The 26,867-nt window shown below is 42.7% G+C and overlaps 1 protein-coding gene across 5 annotated transcripts in view; it reads left to right on the top strand.

Moving 5' to 3' along the window:
- The window catches only part of LOC122686751 (ATP-binding cassette sub-family C member 4-like), a 2,082,459-nt gene that overhangs the window by 942,492 nt on the left and 1,113,100 nt on the right, over nt 1-26,867 (top strand). The window contains exons 1-3 of one of the 5 annotated variants that reach the window (XM_043891987.1): nt 3,297-3,889; nt 8,901-9,011; nt 9,719-9,839. The exons of the other annotated variants lie outside the window; for them this stretch is intronic. Of the exons in view, the coding sequence (XP_043747922.1) occupies nt 3,816-3,889; nt 8,901-9,011; nt 9,719-9,839 (306 nt within the window). The 5' untranslated portion in view covers nt 3,297-3,815. Of the gene's footprint in view, nt 1-3,296; nt 3,890-8,900; nt 9,012-9,718; nt 9,840-26,867 lie in introns of those variants that run through there. 5 annotated transcript variants of the gene reach the window in all.

Here is a 26,867-nt window from a genome sequence, read left to right as displayed (position 1 = left end):
TAGAGCCAGACATGCTGGAATGTGAAGTCAAGTGGTCCTTGAAAGCATCACTATGAACAAAGGTATTGGAGGTGATGAAATTCCAGTTGAGCTATTTCAAATCCTGAAAGATGACGCTGTGAAAGTGCTGCACTCAATATGCCAGCAAATTGGGAAAACTCAGCAGTGGCCACAGGACTGGAAAAGGTCAGGTTGCATTCCAATCCCAAAGAAAGGCATGCCAAAGAATGCTCAAACTACCATACAATTGCACTCATCTCACACACCAGCAAAGTAATGCTCAAAATTCTCCAAGCCAGGCTTCAGCAATATGTGAACTGTGAACTTCCAAATGTTCAAACTGCTTTTAGAAAAGGCAGAGGACCCAGAGATCAAATTACCAACATCTGTTGGATCTTCAAAAAATCAAGAGAGTTCCGGAAAAGCATCTATCTCTGCTTTATTGACTATGCCAAAGCCTTTGACTGTGTGGATCACAATACACTGTGAAAAATTCTGAAAGAGATGGGAATACCAGACCACCTGACCTGCCTCTTGAGAAACCTGTATGCAGGTCAGAAAGCAGCAGTTAGTACTGGACATGGAACAACTGACTGGTTCCAAATAGGAAAAGGAGTACGTCAAGACTGTATATTGTCACCCTGCTTATTTAACTTATGTGCAGAGTACATCATGAGAAACACTGGGCTGGATGAAGCACAAACTAGAATCAAGTTTGCTGGGAGAAATATGAATTACCTCAGATATGGCAGAAAGTGAAGAAGAACTAAAGAGCCTCTTGATGAAAGTGAAAGAAGAGAGTGAAAAAGTTGGCTTAAAGCTCAGCATTCAGGAAACTAAGATCATGGCATCTGGTCCCATCATTTCATGGCAAATAGATGGATGAACAGTGGAAACAGTGGCAGACTTTATTTTTGTGGGCTCCAAAATCACTGCAGATGGTGATTGCAGCCATGAAATTAAAAGACACTTACTCCTTGGAAGGAACGTTATGACCAACCTAGACAGCATATTAAAAAGCAGAGACATTACTTTGTCAACAAAAGTCAGTCTAGTCAAGGCTATGGTTTTTCCAGTAGTCATGTATGGATGTGAGAGTTGGGGCATAAAGAAAGCTGAGTGCAGAAGAATTGACACTTTTGAACTGTGGTATTGGAGAAGAGTTTTGAGAGTCTCTTGGACTGCAAGGAGATCCAACCAGCCCATCCTAAAGGAAATCAGTTCTGAATATTCATTGGAAGGACTGGTGCTGAAGCTCCAATACTTTGGCTACCTGATGTGAGGAGCTGACTCATTTGAAAAGACCTTGATGCTGGAAAAGATTGATGGAAAACTTCAAACATGCATGAAATATCAAGAAAGTAGTATAATAAACCACCGTCATGCCCATCAATAGAAAATAATCAACACATTGCCATTGTTACATGTTTGAGTTATAAAAAAATGTTTGAATACATTAAGGATTTCTTTAAAATTGATTTCTCCTCCAGCTTTATTGAGGTCTGATTGACAATAAAATATTGTATATATTTAGATGTACAACTTGATGACTTGACATACATAGACACTGTGAAATGCTCATCATACCAGGCCAATCAATGTATCTATCACTTCACATCTTAATCATTCAGACTTTTTTCTCTCTTTTATGTTGAGAACGCCCAAGCTCTACTCTCTGAGCAAATGAAAAGGACACAGTACAGTACTGTCAACTGTAGCCACATTGCTATACCCTAGTTCTGCAGGACATATTAATCTTACATAACTGAAGATAAAAATCATTATTAATAACACCATTTTAGCCAAGGTACATGGGAAGCTATCAAAGAATAATGAAGTGATCTGTTATAAGCCCCACAATCTTTGATCTTTCTTCATTTAGAATGAAAGGGAAGAAAAGCTGCTGAACTCGTAAGGCATCCACACAAATAACTTAACCACTTATCAGCGAGGACCCAACATTTTGTTCTCAGTCCTACAGTCATTGATTCATTCAGGTGGCATATTCTTGGCACTTTTCACACACTGACCATCCACCAGTGAGACAGTCATGCTGGACTTGTACTTGATTCCAAATCAAGATTCATCATTTTTGATGATTGGAAGACCCTGGAAGACCCTGCTGTCTTTGAGCCTCATTTTTCTCATCTGTAAAATAAAGATAACACCTCCTTGAATAGGGCATTGTTTGAGTTAAAAGTGAAGTAAGTTCCCCACAAATGCACATAACCTGTATTCTGTAACATATGCCACTTTTACTCTGCTAGGCAGGCCCTGAGCTCATGATGAAAGAATTCATAAGGCAATCTCTCTGGCCCAAATTCCCCTTGTAGGAGGTCAGCAAAAAGCTCACAGGGGTCCCCCCACAATGTAACCTGTGAGATGCAAGACATCCCACATGTTGTGGCAATCCTTAGTGAAGGCGTGAATTCATCTTTTGAGATCATTTGAAGTTTTCTAATCTTCTGTTACATTTCTCTAAGTCCTGCAGCTCTATAACCATAGTCTGTGCTAAACCCTGTTGTTGGCCATCGTCAAATGTTTGGTGCCTGGTTTGTATTGGCCAAACCAAGGTCTTGTGCCCAGTGTACACTGAGGTGAAACAAACTGAAAAGTTGGAGTTCTGAGCAGAGAAAGGTTCATTGCAAGGGTCAAGCAAGGAGTACAGGATGTTCATGCTCAGAAGGCTGGAACTCCCCAGTGGATTTCAGGGGAGGATTTTTAAAGACAAGCTGAGGGAGAGAGTCCAGGGTACTTGATTAGCTCATGTACTATTCTGCTTGATGTGGAGGAGCAGGGTAATGTAACAGGGGTTATCATCATAAATCCTTAGGTTCCAGTTTATCCTGGTCATCATGCAGTTAACTTCTTCCACCTGGTAGACCTTTTAGCATCTGCAAAACAACTCAGGAATGTGCACCAGACCCTGTTATAAAGACTCTGTGAAAAAAAAAAGAAAAAAAAAGAAAAAAAAAAAAAAAGACTCTGTGACTGCTGTATGGCTAATCTATTGATAAATTTTTTTTGTTATTACATGTTCACATTCTTCCCATCATCCTTGATCCAGCCTTTTGTGACTTGGAAGAGGCCTGGGAGACTGAAGCTTTTCTACAAGCAAGAGACAGGCAGAGGGCGTGCAGTGGGGGTAGGGTCTATCTCAGGAAGGCCCCCCAGGGTCCTGCTCCATTCCAGTTGGAGACCTTCCCACAGTGTCCTTGTTTGGTCCTGATGAGGGCAGCGTGCCCAGAGGGTGGGCTGCTATCTCCTTCTTCCAGCTTTCCCTGGATTTGCTCTGCAACCTGTGGGTGAGCCTCTGAGCAGCAGAGATGGGCGGGGCCTGAGCCTCCCTTCACCTTCTGGGTGAGTGCCTGGACTCAGAGCAGGAACTTCCTCAGAGTTTGCAGCCAGGGGCGCTCCTGGGAGCTGGGCTGGCTGTGCCCTGCAGTCAGCCTGCCTGCCTTTATAAAGAGCGGGTAGCTTTGCCTCCCACCTGTGTGGGGCTTCTGGAAGTGTCTACCCGGGTATCTCTTGGTCCTGCAGCCCCACACGTGGCGCGCTGCCTCCATCCTATGCCTGTGGCAGCAGCGGAACAAAGCAGCTGCCTCAGAGGGCATCCTGGAGGCTTCTCAGTCCTGGGAGGCGGGATCTGGCACAGAAAGGGCGCCCCACTCTCAGAAGCAGGTGTTCTCGGGCTCCGGCCTAGTGGACCTGTGGGGCGGCCAGTCTCCAGCATCCCCGCCGGCGCAGGGAGCAGCAGGAGCTCCACCGCCTCCTAAGCAGAGCGACCCTGGTCTGTGTCCACCTTGGCTGGCAAGATGCTGCCCGTGTCCCCGGAGGTGAAGACGAATCCGCTGCAGAAGGCGAACTTCTGCTCGCGCCTGTTTGTCTGGTGAGCGCCCCGTCTGAGCGGTGATAGTCCCCGCGGGTGCATGCCTGACACTGCCGGCTTCTGTTGGGGACCAAGGGACAAGGAGAGGGTGTGAGCCCAGGGCCGGTGGCAGTAGGGGTGGGAAAAGGACTCAGGGACCTGGTGTCCACCTTATCCAGCTGCCTCAGAGCTGCTCAGCAATTCACTGAAATAAGCTGCAACTTTCACCCCAAACAAGCAGCTTATGAACAACTTTATCTAATTAGGGCCCTGCACCTTTGCCATCTTCCAATAACGTCCCCACCTTTTCCTGTGTTCCTTAGGTGAACATCTGAGTTCCAGCAGCCCTGGGCTGCCTCTCTCCCCCTGTCTATGACCCTGTCTTTCTTTCTCTCCTTGCCTCCCTCCCTGTATGGTTGACTGTTTGTTCTGGTACCTAGTTGTGGCCAATTTCGTGTGCGTACAAAACACAATTGTTTTTTATGCAATGAATGGGAACACCATTCTGGAACACCTTTTGCTTTTTCCTGGGACACACAGCCAGGAGCAGAGTATCTATTTGACAACAGCCCCTTTCCCTATTGCAAATATCTCCACTTCCACCTTTGAGAACCAAACCCTGGGGATGGGGTCCCTGTACCCTGTGGGGTCTTATCCAGATCCCTAGCTCAGAGAAGCAGTGCATGGTCTTGATGTAGATGGTCCTGCCCAGGAGTCCTATGGTCCTGAAACCACTGAAGGGTCCCTGAGCTGGGAGGAAACACAGAGATGAAAAGCACTGCAGAGAGCTGAAGCTCTTAAATGAAGTCTTCATCTAATAGCTAGGACTGCAGAAAGGCAGGCCTGAACCTTTGGACTTTAATCACACTTGGGTGATTATTAGGTCTTTTGTTTCTCAACCCTAACCCATTCATCTTTCCTACAAATTCTGATACTTCATTTATGGGACAGTCTAGGGGATCCCCAGGGGGATGGCAGCTCCTATGCTTGTTTTGATGGTGGTGTATTCAGTGTATGTGGCTACATCTCTTGGCTATTTGATGGCCCTTAGGAAAGAGGGGCCAAGAAGAAGGAATATGTGTGTGCTGCTGCTGCTGTGTTGCTTCAGTCATGTCTGACTCTGTGCAACCCCATAGACAGCAGCCCACCAGGCTCCTCTGTCCCTGGAATTCTCCAGGCAAGAATACTGGAGTGGGTTGTCATTTCCTTCTCCAGAATATATGTGTGGTTACCATAAATAATAGCAAAACAGACAAATGTCTCCTGAACTTCAGGTAGGGCAAGAAACTCTCAAAGCACATTCTGTTTGTTGATTTTGAAAATGTATGTGCATTGAAATGGAAGGTGAAGACTTTGATTTTGGTGGCACCCATTTCCAGTTTTCTTGCTGGAGAGGAAGGAGCCTCTTATTTCACACCTGAAGACACTGAAGCATAGAGGTTGAGTAAGTTGCCTACCATCACACAGCTAGTAAGCAGTGGAGTGGGATCTCAAGCCAGGCAGTCTGGTTCTGGAGTCTATGTTTCTTGTGTATGTAACTGCTGTGCTTGTCATGGAATTGATTGCTGGACTTGTGCCAGGGTCTTAGCCCAGGTTGAAACCCCTTATCAAGACTGGGGAGGTTCTTTTTCCACTCAGATTCCAACAACCAATAAGTAAACTGATGGTGAGACTGGTAAAGCACAAGCTTTGCTCAGTGACAAAAGAATGGAGAAGCAGTGAATGCGTAATGAGGCTCTGTGCCTACTGGAGGTTAGGTCTTCCGCCATTTGGGTCCTAGCTAGTTTTAATCAGTCCTTATTTTTCTGTTGCCTTTTATGGTTAAGCTTGAAACTCAGATAAGAGCAGTTGGTTTCCATTTGAGGGAGGGGCAGGGATATAATTCTGGGGCAACAGCCTTTCCTTTTTACAACTCCTTATTCCTGAGGGATTCTGAAGGGTGAAGGTTGGTCTGATACCGCTTCCTGCTGAGCATGCTTGTTGTCATATGTTGGGTTAGAGGAGCAGAATTGTTCCTGATTCGACCTGAACGAATCTGATTGTCACCAGGCTAGAGTCCCAGTTGCTCATAGCCCTGGGTAAAGGCCATCTGCAAGTTGACTATGTCAGTTCTCCAAGAGATAAAACTAATGAGACAATTGAGGAATCATGGACCCAAGAGCAAGAGAAGGAGAGTAACTGTAGGGGCTCTAAGAATGGCCTTAGAAGCCCAGGGAAGCTGGGAATCCTTCTTTTGAAACTGTCACACATTTGTTCAGACAGGCCATTTTGATCTGAGTATTTAGCCAAGTGGCCTGTCTATTAAAAACAATTCATTTTTTGTTGGAGTATAGTTGATTTACAGTGTTATTTTTAGGGATACAGCAAAGTGAATCAATTATACATATATCCACTTTTTTAAAAAGATTCTTTTCTTGAAAAAGATAAAGGTTATTACAGAGTATTGAGTAGAGTTCCCTCTGCTATGCAGTAGGTTCTTACTAGTTATCTATTTTATATATGCTTCCCTGGTGGCTCAGACGATAAAGAATCTGGCTGCAATGCAGGAGACCTAGGTTAGATCCCTGCATTGGGAAGACCCCCTGGAGAAGGAAATGGCAACCCACTCCGGTATTCTTGCCTGGATAATCCCATGGACAGAAGAGCTTAGCAGGCTACAGTTCATGGGGTTGCAAACAGTCAGACACGAATATAGTAGTCTATATATGTCAATCCCAGTCTCCCAATTGTCCCTTCTTCCCTTACCCCCTAGTAACCATAAGTTTATTTTCTACATCTGTAACTCTATTTCTGTTTGGTAGATAAGTTCACTTGTACCATTTTTTAAAGATGCCATGTGTAAGTGATACCATATGATATTTGTCTTTGTCTGCAAGCGGCTTTCTCTGGCAGTTGGGATCCTCTCTCTTCTATCTGACCACCGTGTTAACATAGAAACAACAGGAAATGGTTGCTGGGGCACAAATTCCCCCTTGATCACCCAGCAGGTAATCAAGAGCTTTGTGGTGGTCAAGTGTCATGTGGGCCAGAGGGTCCAGTAAGATTTTATCATTCTAAGGTTAGAACTGGTTTCTCTACTTACCCAGGCCAGTCTCTGACTGACTTATATATATATATATATATATAGTTAGGGTATTATATATATATATATATAGTTAGGGTATTATAAACTGTTTCTCATTCCAGGCTCACCAGGGATCCTACAAGAGTGACAACTGCTATTACCAGCCCAGCTCCCCTCCTGACTAGATAAATGGCCCACTTTGATTCACAGGTTGTGCGGGTGTAATTAAAATTTGAATGTAACCTTGATCTGGGTGTGAACAACCTAGAGTCCAGTGTCCCCTGGTAGAGTTTTCCTGGAGACAGTTGATGGCCCAATGTGGGTGATCCTTGCCGTAGGGGCCTCAAGGAATAAACATCCCTCAGGGATGCACTTACTGTCTTTGGGTTTTCTTGAGTCACGTTTAGGCTCATGGTGGTGCCCTTCCATCCAGGGTACTTGCTGCATGGCCAGACTCCTCCATGTTTGGTATGATCCTGTTCCCACAGCCGTTAAACATGATAGCTATCTAGAGTCGGCCATGCCGACTCTAGGTGGAAGGCTCATAGTGAACGGTTGGTTGGACCCCCAGGAAACAGGGATTTGACTAACACATACACCTTTGCTGCAGAAGGGTGGCAACGGGGTCAACCCTGTTGTCCCCGGGCAGAAGCCTGGGTGCGGAGGAACTAAACCTAGTTTGGTGATGCAGTCAGCTGTTAGTGCAGTTCCCTGAAAGTCTGGGGGCTCTATTTATTCCCTGACTGAGGCTGATGGTGACAGATTCAACAGTCGGTAAAATTCCAGCCCTTTTGGATCTGCCAGGGAGTGATAACAAGGAGGACCATAAGAAGAATCAACTGTGCATTTTAGTTGGGAAGGTGTTATTTATCTTGAGGTTGTCTTCAGAAGTGTCAGGTCAGAAATAGGCTCATGTGAGTGTTCTTGCTGAGGGGAGTCTGACAGGACTGTAAGGAGGTCAGGGTCCATAGCCTGTTAGACTCAGGGTGTTGTGTCCATAAGATAATTCCCTGTAAAAATTCCGTTGAGTTGATAGCTATTCTAAGGAGATCTTGAGACCTCAGGGTTGCAACTGCTTTGAATATGATTGGTGCTAAGACACTTTGGTTGTATCTGACTCTCTTTGACCCCATGGACTGTAGCCCACCAGGCTCCTTTGTCCATGGGATTTTCCAGGCATGAATACTGGAATGGGTTGCCATTTCCTTATTCAGCAAATCTTTCCAAACTAGGAAATGAACCAGTATCTCTTACATCTCCTGCATTAGCAAACGGGGTCTTTACCACTAGCGCCACCTAGATATCCTTGAATATGATACAGTTCAGAAGATTTCAGTCAGTCAGTTCAGTCGCTCAGTCGTGTCTGACTCTTTGCAACCCCATGAATCATAGCACGCCAGGCCTCCCTGTCCATCACCAACTCCCGGAGATTATTCAAACTCATGTCCACTGAGCCGGGTATGCCATCCAACCATCTCATCCTCTGTCGTCCCCTTCTCCTCCAGCCCCCAATCCCTCCCAGCATCAGGGTCTTTTCCAATGAGTCAACTCTTCACATGAGGTGACCAAAGTATTGGAGTCTCAGAAGATTTAAGTCCCCAGTAACACAGGAACATATCTACAGCCTTACCCACAATGGCCTTTCAGCTCTGTTCTGCATGTCTGAACCACTGTTACTTTATTCTGATTTCTAAATGTATTATTTCCTTAATAATTAAAGCAGATGTACAAAGTATGTTCAGTAGGCCACAAACAGGCTTCTTTAATTAAGTTATATCATGTATAAGCCAGAGTGACTTTCCTATACCTAGAATGTGTATGTGTGTTTGTAAGCACATGTCTCATTTCCCCCATATCTTTATATATTTAAAATGTAGACTTTTTTTTTTAACAACATCCATGAATGTAAGATTCTAACTAGAGATGTATAATTTGGATACATGTCACTTTCCTTTTAATGTTTAACAGGTGGCTAAACCCCTTGTTTAAAATTGGTCACAAAAGGAAATTAGAAGCAAATGACATGTACTCGGTGCTTCCAGAAGATCGCTCCCAGCACCTTGGAGAAGAGCTGCAAGGGTGAGCACAGGCAGCAGGGAGACGGGAGGGAGAGTGAGAATTTTCACGTGGGGCTAAAGGTGTGGGGAGGGGGGCTTTGTCTTCCTCTGGGTTCTTCTGAGCCTCCTTCCCTGACATTCCATGCTCACCCACCTCAGGCTGACCCCAGGTTTAGTTCTATTCAGTTCAGTTCAGTCACTCAGTCGTGTCCAACTCTTTGCGACCCCATGAACTGCAGCATGCCAGACCTCCCTGTCCATCACCAACTCCTGGAGTTTACTCAAACTCATGTCCATTGAATCGGTGATGCCATCCAACCATCTCATCCTCTGTCATCCCCTTCTCCTCCTGCCCTCAATCTTTCCCAGCATCAGGGTCTTTTCAAATGAGTCAGCTCTTTGCATCAGGCGGCCAAAGTATTGGAGTTTCAGCTGCAGCATCAGTCCTTCCAATGAATACCCAGGACTGATCTCCTTTAGGATGGACTGGGTGGATCTCCTTGCACTCCAAGGGACTCTCAAGAGTTTTCTCCAACACCACAGTTCAATTCTTTGGTTCTCAGCTTTCTGTATAGTCCAACTTTCACATCCATACATGACTCCTGGAAAAACCATAGCCTTGACTAGACGGACCTTTGTTAGTGAAGGGTTATCTTTCATTCTGGTCCCCTCCCCATTTCCCCTTAGGAGGACATGCTGTTCTTTACTGTGCTCTGTTTCTCATCACAGGTACTGGGATCAAGAAGTTAAGAGAGCCCAGAAAGACGCACAGGAGCCTTCTTTAATGAAAGCAATCGTAAAGTGTTACTGGAAATCCTATTTAATTTGGGGATTGTTTATATTTCTTGAGGTAAAAGAGTTTCATACTGTGCATTGCTTTTTGGTGTATGTATCTGAGTTCTGAGATGGACGGGACAGGTAGGGAGAGAGGCCAATAGTCTAAGGTTTGAGGATAAACCCTCATGGAAACATGATAGAGCTCAGAGGTTATATTTATTTTTAGAATGGGCAAGGACTGGACTCCAGGGCTTACTATTTTTCTTTTAACTGATTAAAATTGTGTTGTGGAAGGATGGCCTTGAAATAAAAGGCATTTTATATTATGTGAGAAAGTTCCTGGTGCTCAGTATAAATGCTGAATGATATTTGACCAAAAGAAGATTCCAGCAGACTCAGGCAATATGTGCCCTGTGATTTAGAGGAAGGTAATTTGGACCCAAGCCCAGAATAACATACATTTTATGGCACTTTTGTTATAATTTAACAAGGTAAAAATTGTTACCTTGACCGGGTCACATCTGATAAATGATTTTCTAAGAAGATACCATCTCCTCTCCTCTTCCAGGGGAACAGAATGCATCTGGACTGTAGCTGCCCAGAACTCTAAGAGCACACCTTTCCCCAGGCTGCCCCCTTCCCCATGGGCTGGCACTGTGAGCCAAAGCCCCTGTGGGGAGGAGCTCCAGGTTCACCGTGAATTCTCTGCACCCTCCATGCTGCTTTCTTTCCCTGGCTGTGGAGATGGATTCCTGGTTGAAGGTGGATCCTGGTAGCCTGGCATCAGCAGAGGGTGTAGGAGGGGATGAGCAGCGCAAACCAGAGGTAGAAAGCTGTGAGCACAGTGACCTCCGTGACCCTGAAGATCCTGGGTCAAGATCCCCCAGAGGACAGTCCCCCTGGGGACACAGTGCCGGCAGCCCCCTGTTCTGGCTGACCTGCTGGAGGTCTGCTGCAGACCCCCTGGGTGGCTCGTGCTCTCCGTGGTCCCTTAGCGCTGCCTTAGGGACACGGGCGGGCTGTGAGTGTGTGAGCAGGAGGATGGAAGATGCAGCTGCTGTGAAAGGGGGGTTTTAGGTGGAGAAGGTGTGAGTTGTCATCAGTATGTTGTGATGGGCCAGGTGGTTCACAGGTGGGCAGCGGGGCTCTTGTTTAAAGGCTGTGCTGTACTGAAGGGCCTGCAGGCAGTGAGCAGCTGGGCAGGTGAAGTCCGCCCCACTCAACTGGAGATACGGAGAGTCTGTCAGCTCACAGGTGACTGGGTGGTCCTGGGGGATGGAGTTCTCACTGATGATAGAAATGGATTGGCCATTATGCCAGAGGGTGGGACAGGAATGTGGGGCAGAGTGCCACCTTAGAGAGGGCACTGACCACCTAGATGCTACAGTGCCTTGTGAAGGGCAGGGGGTGGGAGAGGGAGCAGGAGCCCTTCAGGCTATCCCAGCCCTTCTTTGTCCCGTGCGCAGCTGTCCCAGTGATGGTATTTCCACATAGTCACAGTAAGTCTCTGTTTGAAATACACAGGTGGCAAATTGTTGTGGCCTATTTGTGCAGGATTTCCTGACCTCACACAGCAGAGGTCTCATGAATTCTGTATCAGGAAACCCTGGGGCTTCGGTGTGTGCCTGTGATTCATGCCAGGTGCCTGGTTGGATGAGTGGTATCCAGGTTTAATGTTTGATCATATCCTGGAGCAGGTCTTTCTCTGCTGTCCCTGGCTCTCTAATTTCTCTTTGGTACCAGATGCTAAAGAAGATTGAAGGCAAGTGGGTCTCACAGCATAGCCCAAGTGGCTGGGTTTGAACTGAACTTCTGGTTTTTCTTGCTGTCCTCGCTATTGGTTCCTTGGGTCGGGTCACTAAGACTCATATGGATCCCATCCTAATATGAGCTTTGGATCTTGGCTGTGGCAGCTGAGAGAAGCAGACATAGACAGAGAGGCCAAAGGATCTGGGGTTCTTGCTGAGAGGGAATCTGCCCCACTGTGGTGCTGAGAGTATTGGTTTCAAAGTTGTCCAGCCCCTGGAATACATCCTGCCAAAAGTGAAAATGTTAGTCGCTCAGTTGTGTCTGACTCTTTACTACCGCATGGACTGTAGGCTGCCAGGCTCCTCTGTTTATGGAATTCTCCAGGCAAGAATACTGGAGCGGGTTGCCATTTCCGCCTCCAGGGGATCTTCCCGACCCAGGGATTGAACCCGGATCTCCTGTATTGCAGGCAGATTCTTTACCATCTGAGCCACCTGAAGGGTCCAGAAAGGTCCCTGGGAGCTGTACAAGGTGCAGCTGGTAAAGCCCTGACCCTTCATTTAGGAGCTTGGTTTTTGGGTGGTCATGGTGGAGAAGTGGGGAGTAGAGGACTGTAAATGTAGGGGCTCATCTGTGTAGTAGTACTACTAGTTCTAGTAGCAGTACTAGTTAGTTAAATAATTGATTTTATGAAGCAACTTCCCATGTTGTGATCTATCTGTACTGCTTGTTAGTCTTTGTGTGTTAGACAGTGGAAGATCTAAACTTAGCTCAGAATTCTTTAAAACACAAATGTGTTACCTTGCTGATCTCCAGCCCTCTTTCAATCCCTCAGGTGCACAGAATGCCCCGTGGATCATCCATGATCCCAAGCAGTGTGCTTTCACCACCCACAGCACAAGCAGGGCCTCCCAGGTACTCTTGGTAGCACCAGTGGGAAAAAGCAGGGTGACGCCAGTCCAGGGTGAGGCTTTTAGGCTTTAGGATTTTGAGATATGAAAACCTCTGTCCTATGAGAAGTGAGGAGTATCTCTACTGCTCAGAGAAACAAGTGCCAGGTTATGGAGCCCATGCAGGTCACCCCTAATTAGAACAGCCAGAGAGTTCCCAGTGCCTCTGGCCCCTGTGTGCACCTCCACGGGGACTGCAGGTCTCTGCCTGCCCAGGGCCCTCAGGGTGGAGAGGAGGAGCCTGAAGTCTCTGCCTGGGCCTGAGTCACTGAGACCACCTCCCCAGGTCATCAGGGCTTCTCTCTGAGAGGTGAGGTCTCCACCTGCTGGAGTGTAAGTGGGGTGACCTCAGAGAGCCAGAGTAGGTTCACCCTGTCTCTTCCCCTGAGAGGGAAGGAGTAGCTGGGAGTTATGTCCTCTTCCCAGGACCCTAAGAAGTGGCCCGGTCTTGTCTGGTCACTTGGCCTCTGTCTGAGACCACTTTTGCTGATGGTCTCTGGTCCAGGCGGAGGCTGTGGGAAGCACATGTTTGTATAAATCTTCACTTTGGAGCTCAGCTGATAGGCAGGAAGTAAACAGAATCCTCTGAGTTCTTCTTTGGGCTTTGTGCCTCGACTCAGGTCTGGTTCCCTGAGAGCTGTAGTGGGCTTTTGCCTTTATTTCCCAACCCTTTCTTCCATGTGTCCCTCACTTCCACTCAACCCAGAAGCCTGAGGAATGTCTCCTGGTGACAAAGATACTATAGACTGAGAGCAACCACTGAGGACCACACAGCAAGGGAAAGGAGGAGGTGCCATGGAGCAAAATGTATGGGGACCTGCAGAGCAGACATGCTGTGTGCACCCTGCTGGTTCTTGAGAGCATAGCATTAGCCATTAGATGTTAGTAATACCCATAGTGATGACCTTGAGTTTATAAATGAGGGTGATGCTTTCCAATCCACTTTCTTTTCTTTTTCTAAGCATATGTAAGTTTTTATTGCAAAATTAAAAGAGTTTTTTAAATTGAAGTATAATTGGCTTATAATGTTTTATTAGTTTCTGGTATATATCATTAGTGATTTAATATTTGATACAGTACATAGTAATTTTATGTACCAACTGTCACCATACAAAGTTATTCCAGTATTATTGAGTATATTTCCTATGTTGTATATTACAATCCTGTGATTTATTTTTAAAGATTTTATTTATTTTTCTTTTGCTCCCAATCCCCTTTTATTTATTTGATAAGTTGGTGTTTGTACCTCTTAAGTTCCCTCACCTATTTCACTTGTTCACTTCATTCCCTTCAAACCATTTTCTTTAAGTAGACAGGGTGGTAGGTGACTCTTTTTAAAAGACTACATTCATAATGGTTAAAAATTTTAGCAATCTGCTTAGAAGTGAACCTTTAATGACAGGCTAGAAATTTGGCTTTCACACATGATTTTTCTCAAGAGTTCTTGTTCTACTATGATCACCTGTAAGCAGCAATGAGTTTTCCAAGCCCTTTGTGAAACCAGCCTCTGCCATTAACAATAGAGTAAGTCTCTGCCCTGGATTTCTGTTAATAAAAATGTTGAAATGATTTCAGAGCATTTTGAGCTGTTGTAGCTCATTTAGTTGTCCCAGGATTCCTCCGAGGGAGGTAAGGCAGGTATTTCCATAGATAAGGCCCTGGAGATGAAGGAGGACACATGATGGGCTTAGAGTCTGGTGACTCACAGGTGGCCAACCTGGTTTTTGAAGCACAGAGTTCTGATTCCTCGGCCTTTGTTCTCTGCATCATGTCCTGAGGCTTCCTCTCCTCCCGCAGCCTCCACTGAGGCTCAGAGTCAAGCAGAGGTGTTTTCCTAACAACAGCTCTCGGCTCTTCTGTCAACTGCTTCCTATAGAATTTTCTTTTTTCTATAGATTTTTAAGAACCTTTTAAAAATACAGATATAGAATAGAATAAAAGGGTAACACAATGTGTCACTGCAGAATAGGCCTGTCTCGCAGAAAGATTGTTTTGAGTTGATTTTTTTTTTTTTTTTTTTTTGAGAAATAGACACAGGAGAAACTCCGAGGACAGAGTAGAAGTTACTCTTCTGTAAGGAATGTTTACACTGATAAAGGAAATCTCCATTTGTAAAGGTGTCTCCCTCTCTATTGGGAAGATACCCTGGAGAAGGGAAAGGCTACCCACTCCAGTATTCTGGCCTGGAGAATTCCATGGACTGTATAGCCTATGGAGTTGCAAAGAATTGGGCATGACTGAGTGACTTTCACTTCACTTTTCACTCCCTCTTTGTACCAGAGAGAGAAAGATGGCTCTAAATCATAGCAGAATCCTGTTGAAGGACAGTCTTCAAGAAGAATGAAATCTGCCTAACAAACCCAACCCTACTGTAGTTTCAGCTGCTTTTCCTGTTAACCTCTCATAGGTGCTTCCATACCTTTCCTTTATCTTTAGCTGGAGATGGTATTTAAGGTGGTGGTAACTCAGGGAGTTACTCAGTTCTTCTTGATATTTCCCATGTGTATCAGAAATATACATGTTAATAAACTTCTGTTTGGTTTTCTCTTATTTTGTAATTTATTTGGGCTTCCCTTGTGGCTCCAGCATTGGTAGATGCTGGAAATGCAGGTTCAATCCCTGGGTCGGGAAATTCCCTGGAGGAGAAATGACAACCCGCTCCAGTACTCTTGCCTGGGAAACTTGGACAGAGAAGCCTGGAGAGCTACAGTCTATGGGATTGTAGAGAGTCAGACATGACTTAGTGACTAAACAATAATAATCAGCTAACAACTCAGAAGGAGTTATTATTGAATATAGTTAGGGCGACCTCCACGGACTGCAACACGCCAGGCTTCCCTGTCCATCAACAACTCCTGGAGCTTACTCAAACTGATGTCCATCGAGTCGGTGATGCTATCTAATCATCTCATTCTCTTTCATCCCTTCTCCTCCCACCTTCATTCTTTCCCAGCATCAAGGTCTTTTCCAATGAGTCAGTTCTTTGCATTGGTGGCCAAAGTATTGGAGTTTGAGCTTCAACATCAGTCCCTCCAATGAACACCCAGGACTGATCTCCTTTAGGATGGACTGGTTGGATCTCCAAGGGACTCTCAAGAGTCTTCTCTAATACCACAGTTCAAAAGCATCAATTCTTCAACACTCAGCTTTCTTTATAGTCCAACTCTCACATCCATACATGACTACTGGAAAAACCATAGCTTTGACTAGATGGACCGTTGTTGGCAAAGTAATGTCTCTGTTTTTTAATATGCTTTCTAGGTTGTCATAGCTTTTCTTCCAAGGAGCAAGCATCTTTTAATTTCATCCCTACAGTCACCATCTGCAGTGATTTTGGAGTGCCCCCCAAAATAAAGTTTGTCACTGTTTCCATTGTTTCCCCATCTTTTTGCCATGAAGTGATGGGACCGGATGCCATAATCTTAGTTTTCTGAATGTTGAGTTTTAAGCCAAATTTTTCACACTCCTCTTTCAGTTTCATCAAGAGGCTCTTTAGTTCTTCTTTGTTTTCTGCCATAAGGTTGGTGTCATCTGCATATCTGAGGTTATTGATTTTTCTCCCTGCAATCTTGATTCCAGCTTGTGCTTCTTCCAGCCCGGCATTTCACGTGATATACTCTGCATATATGTATGCATATCTGCATATCTTTTAAAGATGTAGAATCCCCCCGACTAAACATATTAATATAAATATTATTATTATTCATAAATATTAACTTTAACATCATCAATATCTAGCCAGTGCTCACAGTTGTCTTTTTCCTCCTCTTGCTGTTTGAAGCCATATTAAATAAGGTACATTTGATTGACCTAGGTTATATAGATTGTTTTTCTATTCCCCTCCACCCCCTGCTTCTAGGTTTTCTGTCCTGTAGAGATTCCCACAGAGTAGATATGGCTGATAGCTTCTCCCCCTGTGTCAATTAACATGTTCCTCTGACAACTTAGGTTGATGTTTAGGTCTAGAAGATTGATGTAACTCATTTGGATTTTCTTAACCCTTTTCATCTATGTAGGAGGTAGGGTAGTATACCTCCCTTATGAGGTACATAACACTGTGTGTGTGTGTGATGTTAGGAGCTATTCACGATCTTTGCTCAAGGTCCATTAATTCATTAAGGGTTGCAAAATGAGGATGTTCTATGCTGTTTGGTTAACCCTGAACTATAGTATTTATGGGAAGAGTAGGGGAAATTAATTTTTTTCACTTTTTAAAACCTGTTTTCAAAATGATGAGTTGGTTCTTCTCTGGGGCTAGTGAATTTTTATTGTTGTTTCTTTAGTTTGGTTTTGTGTATTTGCTGCTGAAGCGAGCACTGGTTTTGTGAATGTCAGTTTGAGCTCATGAATTTAAGCATTCTGATCTGCTTCAGTCCATTTCATGTGTTACACTTGTGCCTAATTTGGCCATCTTTGGGCAGCGGGAGTCTATTCAGGTTGAGTCCTGAGTCTTTTGCACATACTCTAGAAGTCTTTGCTAGTATTTTGTTTTGTTTGGTTTGGTTTCTGGTGTGACAGGATGTTTCTAGCTTATTTTGTACAACATTTGCTCCAGCCCTGGAATAATCCATTTCTCCAAGCAGCCCTGGCTTCTTCCAGTGTGAAATGGTACTTTTAAACTACAGTCTAGGTGCTAGAGGTGCTTATTGCTCTTGGTTATTGTTTCTTGGATTTTTCATTAGACAAAGTTAGAATACATTTTTTTATGTACATGTGGGTGTTTCCAATCCAAGTCAGATGCAGGTGACTAGTGTTTTTACTTCATCTTATTGCTCTTACATCTGTATCTCTTTTCTCCCATCATCTATTCTTTGTCCCATGTCTAAACCCAATTTTAAATGATATCAACATAATTATTCATTTTTTTTACCTTATAATGTGACTTCTGAAAACAATTTAAGATTTTTTTTTTTTTTTTTTGCAGTTCATACTGTACTCAGGTGGGTGTATCGACACAGAGAATGTGTTTTCAAATTATTTTGTTTAAAACCACTTTTGATAATTCTTTTCTGTATGGTTCTGTCAACCAAAAGGATGGGTACATGTTTAGGTACTTTTGTTTAATTTTACTCTGAAATTTTAGGAATTGCTTTCTAAAAAATTGTTTTATAATTATAATTTCCTATAATGTTTTCATGATTCCAAAATCAAGAGAAGGCTATTTTCAAACAAGGTTGATATGCTTGTTAGCTCAACTCTAATTCTTCTCCTTTTAGAGGTAATTTTCTAGGCTAATTTTGAATAATCTTTTTATTAATATTTTTAAAATATAGTCTTTTCTGAACACTTTATTTTTCCTACTGTGCAGAATGAAAATTTTTAATTTCATCACTGTAATATCTGTATTTGGGATTATAAGGATTTTTTCTAGAAGCATGTAATATGTCATGCAACTCTGGTGAAAACCCTTTGTGATCCTTGTAACTCCTTCAGAGCAGGTCTATAGCCATTCCAGGCTCAGATGCCTTGATAGTACAAGAGTGGAGGTCAGCAGATGCTTATATGGGGTTAGTTTCTGCATCCAGAATCTACTGGGAAAGGATCTTCTCCACCCTAATCAGTTGAACCTAAACCAGTTTCTGGAGGCTGGGTCTTTGCCATCCAGTCCAGTTAAGTCGCTCAGTTGTGTCCAATTCTTTGTGACCCCATGGACTGCAGTCTGCCAGGAATCCCAGGTTGTCCATCACCAACCCCCAGAGCTTGCTCAAACTCATGTCCTTCGAGTTGGTGATGCCATCCAACCATCTCATCCTCTGTCATCCCCTTCTCCTCCTGCTGTCAATCTTTCCCAGCATCAGGGTCTTTTCAAATGAGTCAGTTCTTCACATCAGGTGGCCAAACTATTGGAGTTTCAGCTTCAGCATCAGTCCTTCTACTGATTTCCTTTAGGATTGACTGGTTTGATCTTGAAGGCCAATGGGCTTTCAAGAGTTTTGTCCAAAACCACAGTTTGAAAACATAAATTCTTTGGTGCTGAGCTTTATTTGTAGTCCAACTCTCACATCCATACTTGCCTACTGGAAAAACCATAGCTCTGACTAGATGGACCTTTGTCAGCAAAATAACATCTCTGCGTTTTAATATGCTGTCTAGGTTGGTCATAGCTTTTCTTCCAAGGAGCAAATGTCTTTTACTCTCATGGCTGCAGTCACATCTGCAGTGATTCTGGGCCTTGGGCATCAGAGTGCACTTATCCCCTCTCAGGTGATGCTAAGGTGCAGTCAGGATGAAGGCCACTGTGTAAAAGACAAGTGAAGGCTGAGATATCTAGAATCCTGATGGCTATGCTCTCCCCAGATTCACTGCTTTTCCTCCTTATCTTTGGATTTTTCTCAACTCTACATTTTGTCACCTTTCCCCCTGTTCTAAAGAGTAACTGCCTATTCATTTTTCCTACAAGCTTACTCTTTTCTGCGTATATGTTTCACTCAAGCATTTTTCTTTGATAGCTTGTTTCTATTTTTGTGGGGGTTTTTTTTTTTGTATTAAATAAGATATGGAGAAGATAGGTAAGAAATATTTCAAGTACATTAATGTGGAGGGAGAATTCTACTCACTGCAGCAGTTCTAGCATCTAACCTAACCATGCAAGAGGTTACTATAAGAAACAAGAAGTGGAACCCAATGCCAGGTGCTTTCAGGACTCTGAATACCAAGGACTCTATCAAGAAATGTCTACCTCGAGCTTCTCTGCCAGTCCGGTGGTTAAGACTCCATGCCCCCAATACAGATGCCAGGGTTTTTGATCCCTGGTCAGGAAACTAAAATTTTGCATGCCACATTGTGTGGTCAAAATAAAGTCTGCTGGAAAGACTCAGACTCTCAGAGAATCCTGAATAATGGATGCTGTAGTATTAAAATAGACTCTTTTAAAGATCCTTTATGATTTCAGAGTTGTGAAGAATTCCTGTTAAAGAGTAAGAACTATAGTCTCAATTGGTTTGTAGAAAGAATATACATGTGGTCATAGACTGATGTCAAAGAGGAAGGGTTTAAAGGGACAGTATTTGACCTTGCTTATCAAGAGAGTTTTAATCTGGTTAGTTTCATGGTTGATAATGAATATTTTCTCAGTTGTTTTATTTCTTATTAGTTGATGGTGAGAATCGGGAATGTGCAGATGAGAGAAATCCTTGGTGGTGTCTGCCCACACCAGTGTACACATGTAGGGGCGGCTCCCGGAAATGGCTGCCACCAGCGTCTGTGTCCCAGGGTGAGCCACAGCCACTCCTTGCCTCTCTGAGAGACTCGCCAAGACAAGCAGAGTGTTCTGAAATGGACTTTTCCTTGGGATTCACACCACTGTTTCATTTGGAGTTAATACTTAGAGCATGGAGCATATGCAGGAGTTAATCTTCTGGTAGCTGGAAAATCTTTTGCCTGGTGTGCCTCAGCCAGTTTTACCAAATGCCAGAACTGTAAAAATTGACAGATTATAAATGCTGCTCCCAGCTGTCCTATTAAATGACTCTTCATCTCTAACCTTTCCTTGTGTGTAGAGGGGATGGATTTACTCAGTCTACCTTTGATGGCCTCAGTCACTTCTGTGCTCTGTGTTCTGGAAGCATTGAAGAATCATATTTTATATGTATATTCTTATTTTCTATATGTACTGTGGAGTTTTGTTTTCACAATTTTTTACCATTCACTATTTTTCTTTCTATTTTTTTGAGAAATTACTAGAAAATTATCCTTTACTTGCTGTTACTTTTCATATGGAGTATAATGTCAATTTTCTATTTTCAATAGTTGCAACTTATGCCAGAATGGAAATTCCATGTACAGTATACTTTTCATCACTTCTCTGAATTGCCATGACTGCCCCTTGCTGCAGGCAAAGTTGTGTATGTGTGCTCAGTCACTCAGTTGTATCTGATTCTTTGTGACCCCAAAGGCCCACCAGGCTCCTCTGTCCATAGGATTATCCTGGCAAGAAGCCAGGAGTGGGTTGTGGATTGCAGGTTGCATTTCCTCCTCCAGAGGATCTTCCCAACTCAGAGATCAAACCTGCATCTCTGTGTCTCCTGCTTTGCAGTTGGATTCCTTACCATTGAGCCATGGGAGGAAGTCCCAAAAGAGTGCTTAAGAATAACAAATGACTTTCCCCTCAAATTACATCAGATCAAAGTAACACGTCATGATTGAAAACCTTTATTATCTTTTTGAAATTTTCTATCTCAAATAAGGAAAATTCATTATCAAGAAGGAAAAAAAAAAAAAGAATTGGCAGATGAGTGGAAGGTATGGGCCATAAACTAGCATTATACTTTAATGAGGCTGTTTGCTAAACTCTTTTTTAAAAAAATATTTATTTATTTGACCGTTCTGGGTCTTAAGTGCAGCATGTGTGATCTAGTTACCCAGCCATGTACTGAACTGAGGTCCCCTGCATTGGGAGTGTATAGTCTTAGCCACTGAACCACCAGGGAAGTCCCTCAACTGGGTTATTAAAAACTACTTCTCAGCAAAAAATCCAGATATGTTTAGGCATAGTGACCTGCCTTTATTTACACTCTTTTTCGCTGTATTTGTTACATTTATCCATATTCTCTTTGGTGAGTTCCATTACTCTTATTTCTCCTGTAATTACAAGGATGTTAGGCTCATATGGAGAGCTGAGTAACAGGCAAAAGTGATTCCCAATGAGAATCATCAATTTCAGGACAGTTTGGGATGGCAGATAATACTGCTGGACTTCTGATGGTTTGTGACTCCAGCACTAGACTGCCCTTGGCAGCACCTGAGCTGGGACTGCCCATGTGTACAATTTGATGTTCTTGCTTCTCTGTGTGAGCCTCCACATTTCCATCTCAGGAAACTATAAACAGTGTGTTTGACAGTCTGCTGTGAGAGGGACTCTTCCATGAGCTCTCTATGCCTCTTGGGATGGATGACAGGACACAGTGGAAATGTATCAGAACTGATCATTGTACTCAGGTCTGATCATCTTACTTCTTCAACTAAATAGTGTTCCATTTATCCTCTCTAGTAGATGAAAATTTCCATGACTTCATGGGAGGAGAGGCAGTTGGTGCAGCCTGTGAATGTGTGTGCATGTGTATAGATCAAGACAGGAATGTTGAGGTTTAATGAGACAGCCATATGAGGGATAGGGACATATTTTGATAAATATCCTGATCAGGCACTGATTGGCTGAGCAGAAAATGCTTAGTTTTTTTGGTATTTGGTGTTATGGATTCTCCTTCCCTTCCTCTTGCATTTGGGTTCCTCAGCTTTGGACAGACAAAAGAGAGCTATCAAAGAAAACCTATCTGTGTTAGTAAGGGGGGATTGCCAAAAAGGAAAACCCTGTTCCTGAAAGACTTCCAAACTTTTGGCATTTTATCTTTTGAGAAGTCTGTGGAGGAAATGATGTTGAGGGTTAAGGTGTTTATTTTGGTGACTTGGATTCATTGAGTGTTTGGTTTTCCTTGATTGTGGAGAAGGAAGGGGACCTGGGGAGAAGGGGACTCTCAATAAATGACTAGAGGGAGGAAATAGGTTGTGAGGTAGAGTGGCTGTTTGGCAGGGTGGGTAATTGTTGCTGTTTCTTTGCCTTTTTCTTTGGGAAAGAAGCTTGCTTTCCCTAAGTCTTACTCAGAGTAGAAGCCTCAGTGCATCTGAGTCAATTGGTTTAGACCTTGGGGAAGAGATGATTGGGAATATTTATTCCAAACTACGAAGTGCAGTTGATAGTGGATGGAGAGCCATGGTAGACAAGGTTTTAGCTTGGTCTCCACCATGTTTAATTTTTTACTCCAAGGAACATTCTGACTTCTAGAGGATAGAGACATATTGAGGTAGTACTCTCGGGTGCTGAGAGCCTGCAGAACGCCCAAGCCTGGTTTCCTTGTGGTACTCCAACCAAAGCTAGTTTCCATTCTCTTCATCTACAGACATATGGAGTTTGAGGTGGAAGAGAGTGGATGTGTTTGTGCCAGTGCCTCAGTTCATAAATATCCATGAAGAAGGTGATAAAAACATGTCTCCCATAGATGAACCACGTTGACTTTCTATTGGGCTGAGACATTGAGAGTACTGGTGACAGGGCCAGCCTGCCAACAGGGCTTGTCCTCATGGAAGCAGATTTCTTCCTCTTCTTCTGCCACCTTTTTCTTACTCATCTCAAGTCTCACTTGGTATTGTGCCAAATGACTTCTAAAGCCCTGGCTGTGATATTTACTGAGCATCCACAGTGTACTAAGCACAATGTACTAAGGCTTTACTATCTTTGAATGTAAAATTTTGCCTTAAGGTTAAAACTGTTGTCTGCTTGTCTTATAGGATATAGTAGATCTGCATATTTTTCTTTTAAATTAACCATGAATATAGCATTTTGTCAAAATGCATTTTTTCCTCCCCATTTATTTTTATTAGTTGGAGGCTAATTACTTTACAATATTGTAGTGGTTTTTGCCATACTTTGACATGAATCAGCCATGGATTTACATGTATTCCCCATTCCGATCCCCCCTCCTGCCTCCCTCCCCACCCCATCCCTCTGGGTCTTCCCAGTGCACCAGCCCTGAGCACTTGTCTCATGCATCCAACCTGGGCTGGTGATCTGTTTCACCCTAGATAATATACAGGTTTCGATGCTGTTCTCTCAAAACATTCCACCATCGCCTTCTCCCACCGAGTGCAAAAGTATGTTCTATAATTCTGTGTCTCTTTTTCTGTTTTGCATATTGGGTTATCATTACCATCTTTCTAAATTCCATATATATGCATTAGTATACTGTATTGGTCTTTATCTTTCTGTCTTACTTCACTCTATAATGGGCTCCAGTTTCATCCATCTCATTAGAACTGATTCAAATGAATTCTTTTTAATGGCTGAGTAATATTCCATGGTGTATATGAACCACAGTTTCCTTATCCATTCGTCTGCTAATGGGCATCTAGGTTGCTTCCAGGTCCTGGCTATTATAAACAGTGCTGCGATGAACATTGGGGTGCACATGTCTCTTTCAGATCTGGTTTCCTCGGTGTGTATGCCCAGAAGTGGGATTGCTGGATCATATGGCAGTTCTGTTTCCATTTTTTAAGAAATCTCCACACTGTTCTCCATAGTGGCTGTACTAGTTTGCATTCCCACCAACAGTGTAAGAGGGTTCCCTTTTCTCCACACCCTCTCCAGCATTTATTGCTTGTAGACTTTTGGATAGCAGCCATCCTGACTGGCGTGTAATGGTACCTCATTGTGGTTTTGATTTGCATTTCTCTGATAATGAGTGATGTTGAGCATCTTTTCATGTGTTTGTTAGCCATCTGTATGTCTTCTTTGGAGAAATGTCTGTTTAGTTCTTTGGCCCATTTTTTGATTGGGTCATTTATTTTTCTGGAATTGAGCTGAGGAGTTGCTTGTATATTGCTTCATTTGCTATAATTTTCTCCCATTCTGAGGGCTGTCTTTTCACCTTGCTTATAGTTTCCTTTGTTGTGCAAAAGCTTTTAAGTTTCATTATGTCCCATTTGTTTATTTTTGCTTTTATTTCCAATATTCTGGGAGGTGGGTCATAGAGGATCCTGCTGTGATTTATGTCAGAGAGTGTTTTGCCTATGTTCTCCTCTAGGAGTTTTATAGTTTCTGGTCTTACATTTAGATCTTTAATCCATTTTGAGTTTATTTTTGTGTATGGTGTTAGAAAGTGTTCTAGTTTCATTCTTTTACAAGTGGCTGACCAGTTTTCCCAGCACCACTTGTTAAAGAGGTTGTCTTTTTTCCATTGTATATCCTTGTCTCCTTTGTCGAAGATAAGGTGTCCATAGGTTTGTGGATTTATCTCTGGGCTTTCTATTCTGTTCCATTGATCTATATTTCTGTCTTTGTGCCAGTACCATACTGTCTTGATGACTGTGGCTTTGTAGTAGAGCCTGAAGTCAGGCAGGTTGATTCCTCCAGTTCCATTCTTCTTTCTCAAGATTACTTTGGCTATTCGAGGTTTTTTGTATTTCCATACAAATTGTGAAATTATTTGTTCTAGTTCTGTGAAAAATACCATTGGTAGCTTGATAGGGATTGCATTGAATCTATAGATTGCTTTGGGTAGTATAGCCATTTTGACAATATTGATTCTTCCAATCCATGAACACGGCATATTTCTCCATCTGTTTGTGTCCTCTTTGATTTCTTTCATCAGTGTTTTATAGTTTTCTATGTATAGGTCTTTTGTTTCTTTAGATAGATATACTCCTAAATATTTTATTCTTTTTGTTGCAATGGTGAATGGGATTGTTTCCTTAATTTCTCTTTCTGTTTTCTCATTGTTAGTGTATAGGAATGCAAGTGATTCCTGTGTGTTAATTTTATATCCTGCAACTTTACTATATTCATTGATTAGCTCTAGTAATTTTCTGGTAGAATCTTCAGGGTTTTCTATGTAGAGGATCATGTTATCTGCAAACAGTGAGAGTTTAACTTCTTCTTTTCCTATCTGGATTGCTTTTACTTCTTTTTCTGCTCTGATAGCTGTGGCCAAAACTTCCAACACTATGTTGAATAGTAGTGGTGAGAGTGGACACCCTTGTCTTGTTCCTGATTTCAGGGGAAATGCTTTCAATTTTTCACCATTGAGGGTGATGCTTGCTGTGGGTTTGTCATATATAGCTTTTATTATGTTGAGGTATTTTCCTTCTATTCCTGCTTTCTGGAGAGTTTTTATCATAAATGGATGTTGAATTTTGTCAAAGGCTTTTTCTGCATCTATTGAGATAATCATATGGTTTTTATCTTGCAAATTGTTAATGTGGTGTATTACATTGATTGATTTATGGATATTAAAGAATCCTTGCATTCCTGGGATAAAACTCACTTGGTCATGATGTATGATTTTTTTAATGTGTTGTTGGATTCTGTTTGCTAGAATTTTGTTAAGGAGTTTTGCATCTATGTTCATCAGTGATATTGGCCTGTAGTTTTCTTTTTTTTTGTGGCATCTTTGTCTGGTTTTGGTATTAGGGTGATGGTGACCTCATAGAATGAGTTCGGAAGTTTACTTCTGCAATTTTCTGGAAGAGTTTGAGTAAGATAGGTGTTAGCTCTTCTCTAAATTTTTGATAGAATTCAGCTGTGAAGCCATCTGGTCCTGGGCTTTTGTTTGCTGGAAGATTTCTGATTACAGTTTCAATTACCTTGCTTGTGATGGGTCTGTTAAGATCTATTTCTCCCTGGTTCAGTTTTGGAAAGTTATACTTTTCTAAGAATTTGTCCATTTCTTCCAAGTTGTCCATTTTATTGGCATAGAGCTGCTGGTAGTAGTCTCTCTCTCTTTTTTTTTTTTCCCCAATTATTTTTATTAGTTGGAGGCTAATTACATCACAATATTGCAGTGGGTTTTGTCATACATTGACATGAATCAGCCTTGGAGTTACATGTATTCCCCATCCCGATCCCCCCTCCCACCTCCCTCTCCACCGGATTCCTCTGGTCTTCCCGGTGCACCAGGCCTGAGCACTTGTCTCATGCATCCCACCTGGGCTGGTGATCTGTTTCACTATAGATAATATACATGCTGTTCTCTCGAAACATCCCACACTCGCCTTCTCCCACAGAGTCCAAAAGTCTGTTCTGTACATCTGTGTCTCTTTTTCTGTTTTGCATATAGGGTTATCATTATCATCTTTCTAAATTCCATATATCAGCATACTAACACGTATATATGGTAGTAGTCTCTTATGATCCTTTGTATTTCAGTGTTGCCTGTTGTGATCTCTCCATTTTCACTTCTAATTTTGTTAATTTGGTTCTTCTCCCTTTGTTTCTTAATGAGTCTTGCTAATGGTTTGTCAATTTTGTTTATTTTTTCAAAAAAACAGCTTTTAGCTTTGTTGATTTTTGCTATGGTCTCTTTAGTTTCTTTTGCATTTATTTCTGCCCTAATTTTTAAGATTTCTTTCCTTCTACTAACCCTGGGGTTCTTCATTTCTTCCTTCTCTAGTTGCTTTAGGTGTAGAGTTAGGTTATTTATTTGACTTTTTCTTGGTTCTTGAGGTAAGCCTGTAATGCTATGAACCTTCCCCTTAGCACTGCTTTTACAGTGTCCCATAGGTTTTGGGTTGTTGTGTTTTCATTTTCATTCGTTTCTATGCATATTTTGAATTTCTTTTTTGATTTTTTCTATGATTTGTTGGTTATTCAGAAGTGTGCTATTTAGCCTCCATACGTTTGAATTTTTAATAATGTTTTTCCTGTAATTGAGATCTAATCTTACTGCACTGTGGTCAGAAAAGATGACTGGAATGATTTCAATTTTTTTGAATTTCCCAAGGCTAGATTTATGGCCCAGGATGTGATCTATTCTGGAAAAGGTTCCGTGTGCACTTGAGAAAAAGGTGAAATTGATTGTTTTGGGGTGAAATGTCCTATAGATATCAATTAGGTCTAGCTGGTCCATTGTGTC

This window comes from Cervus elaphus, chromosome 30 (assembly GCF_910594005.1).
Source record: "Cervus elaphus chromosome 30, mCerEla1.1, whole genome shotgun sequence".
NCBI classification, from domain to species: Eukaryota; Metazoa; Chordata; class Mammalia; order Artiodactyla; family Cervidae; genus Cervus; species Cervus elaphus.
Note: the sequence above shows the minus strand (reverse complement) of the source record. Positions and strands in the feature narration are given on the sequence as shown.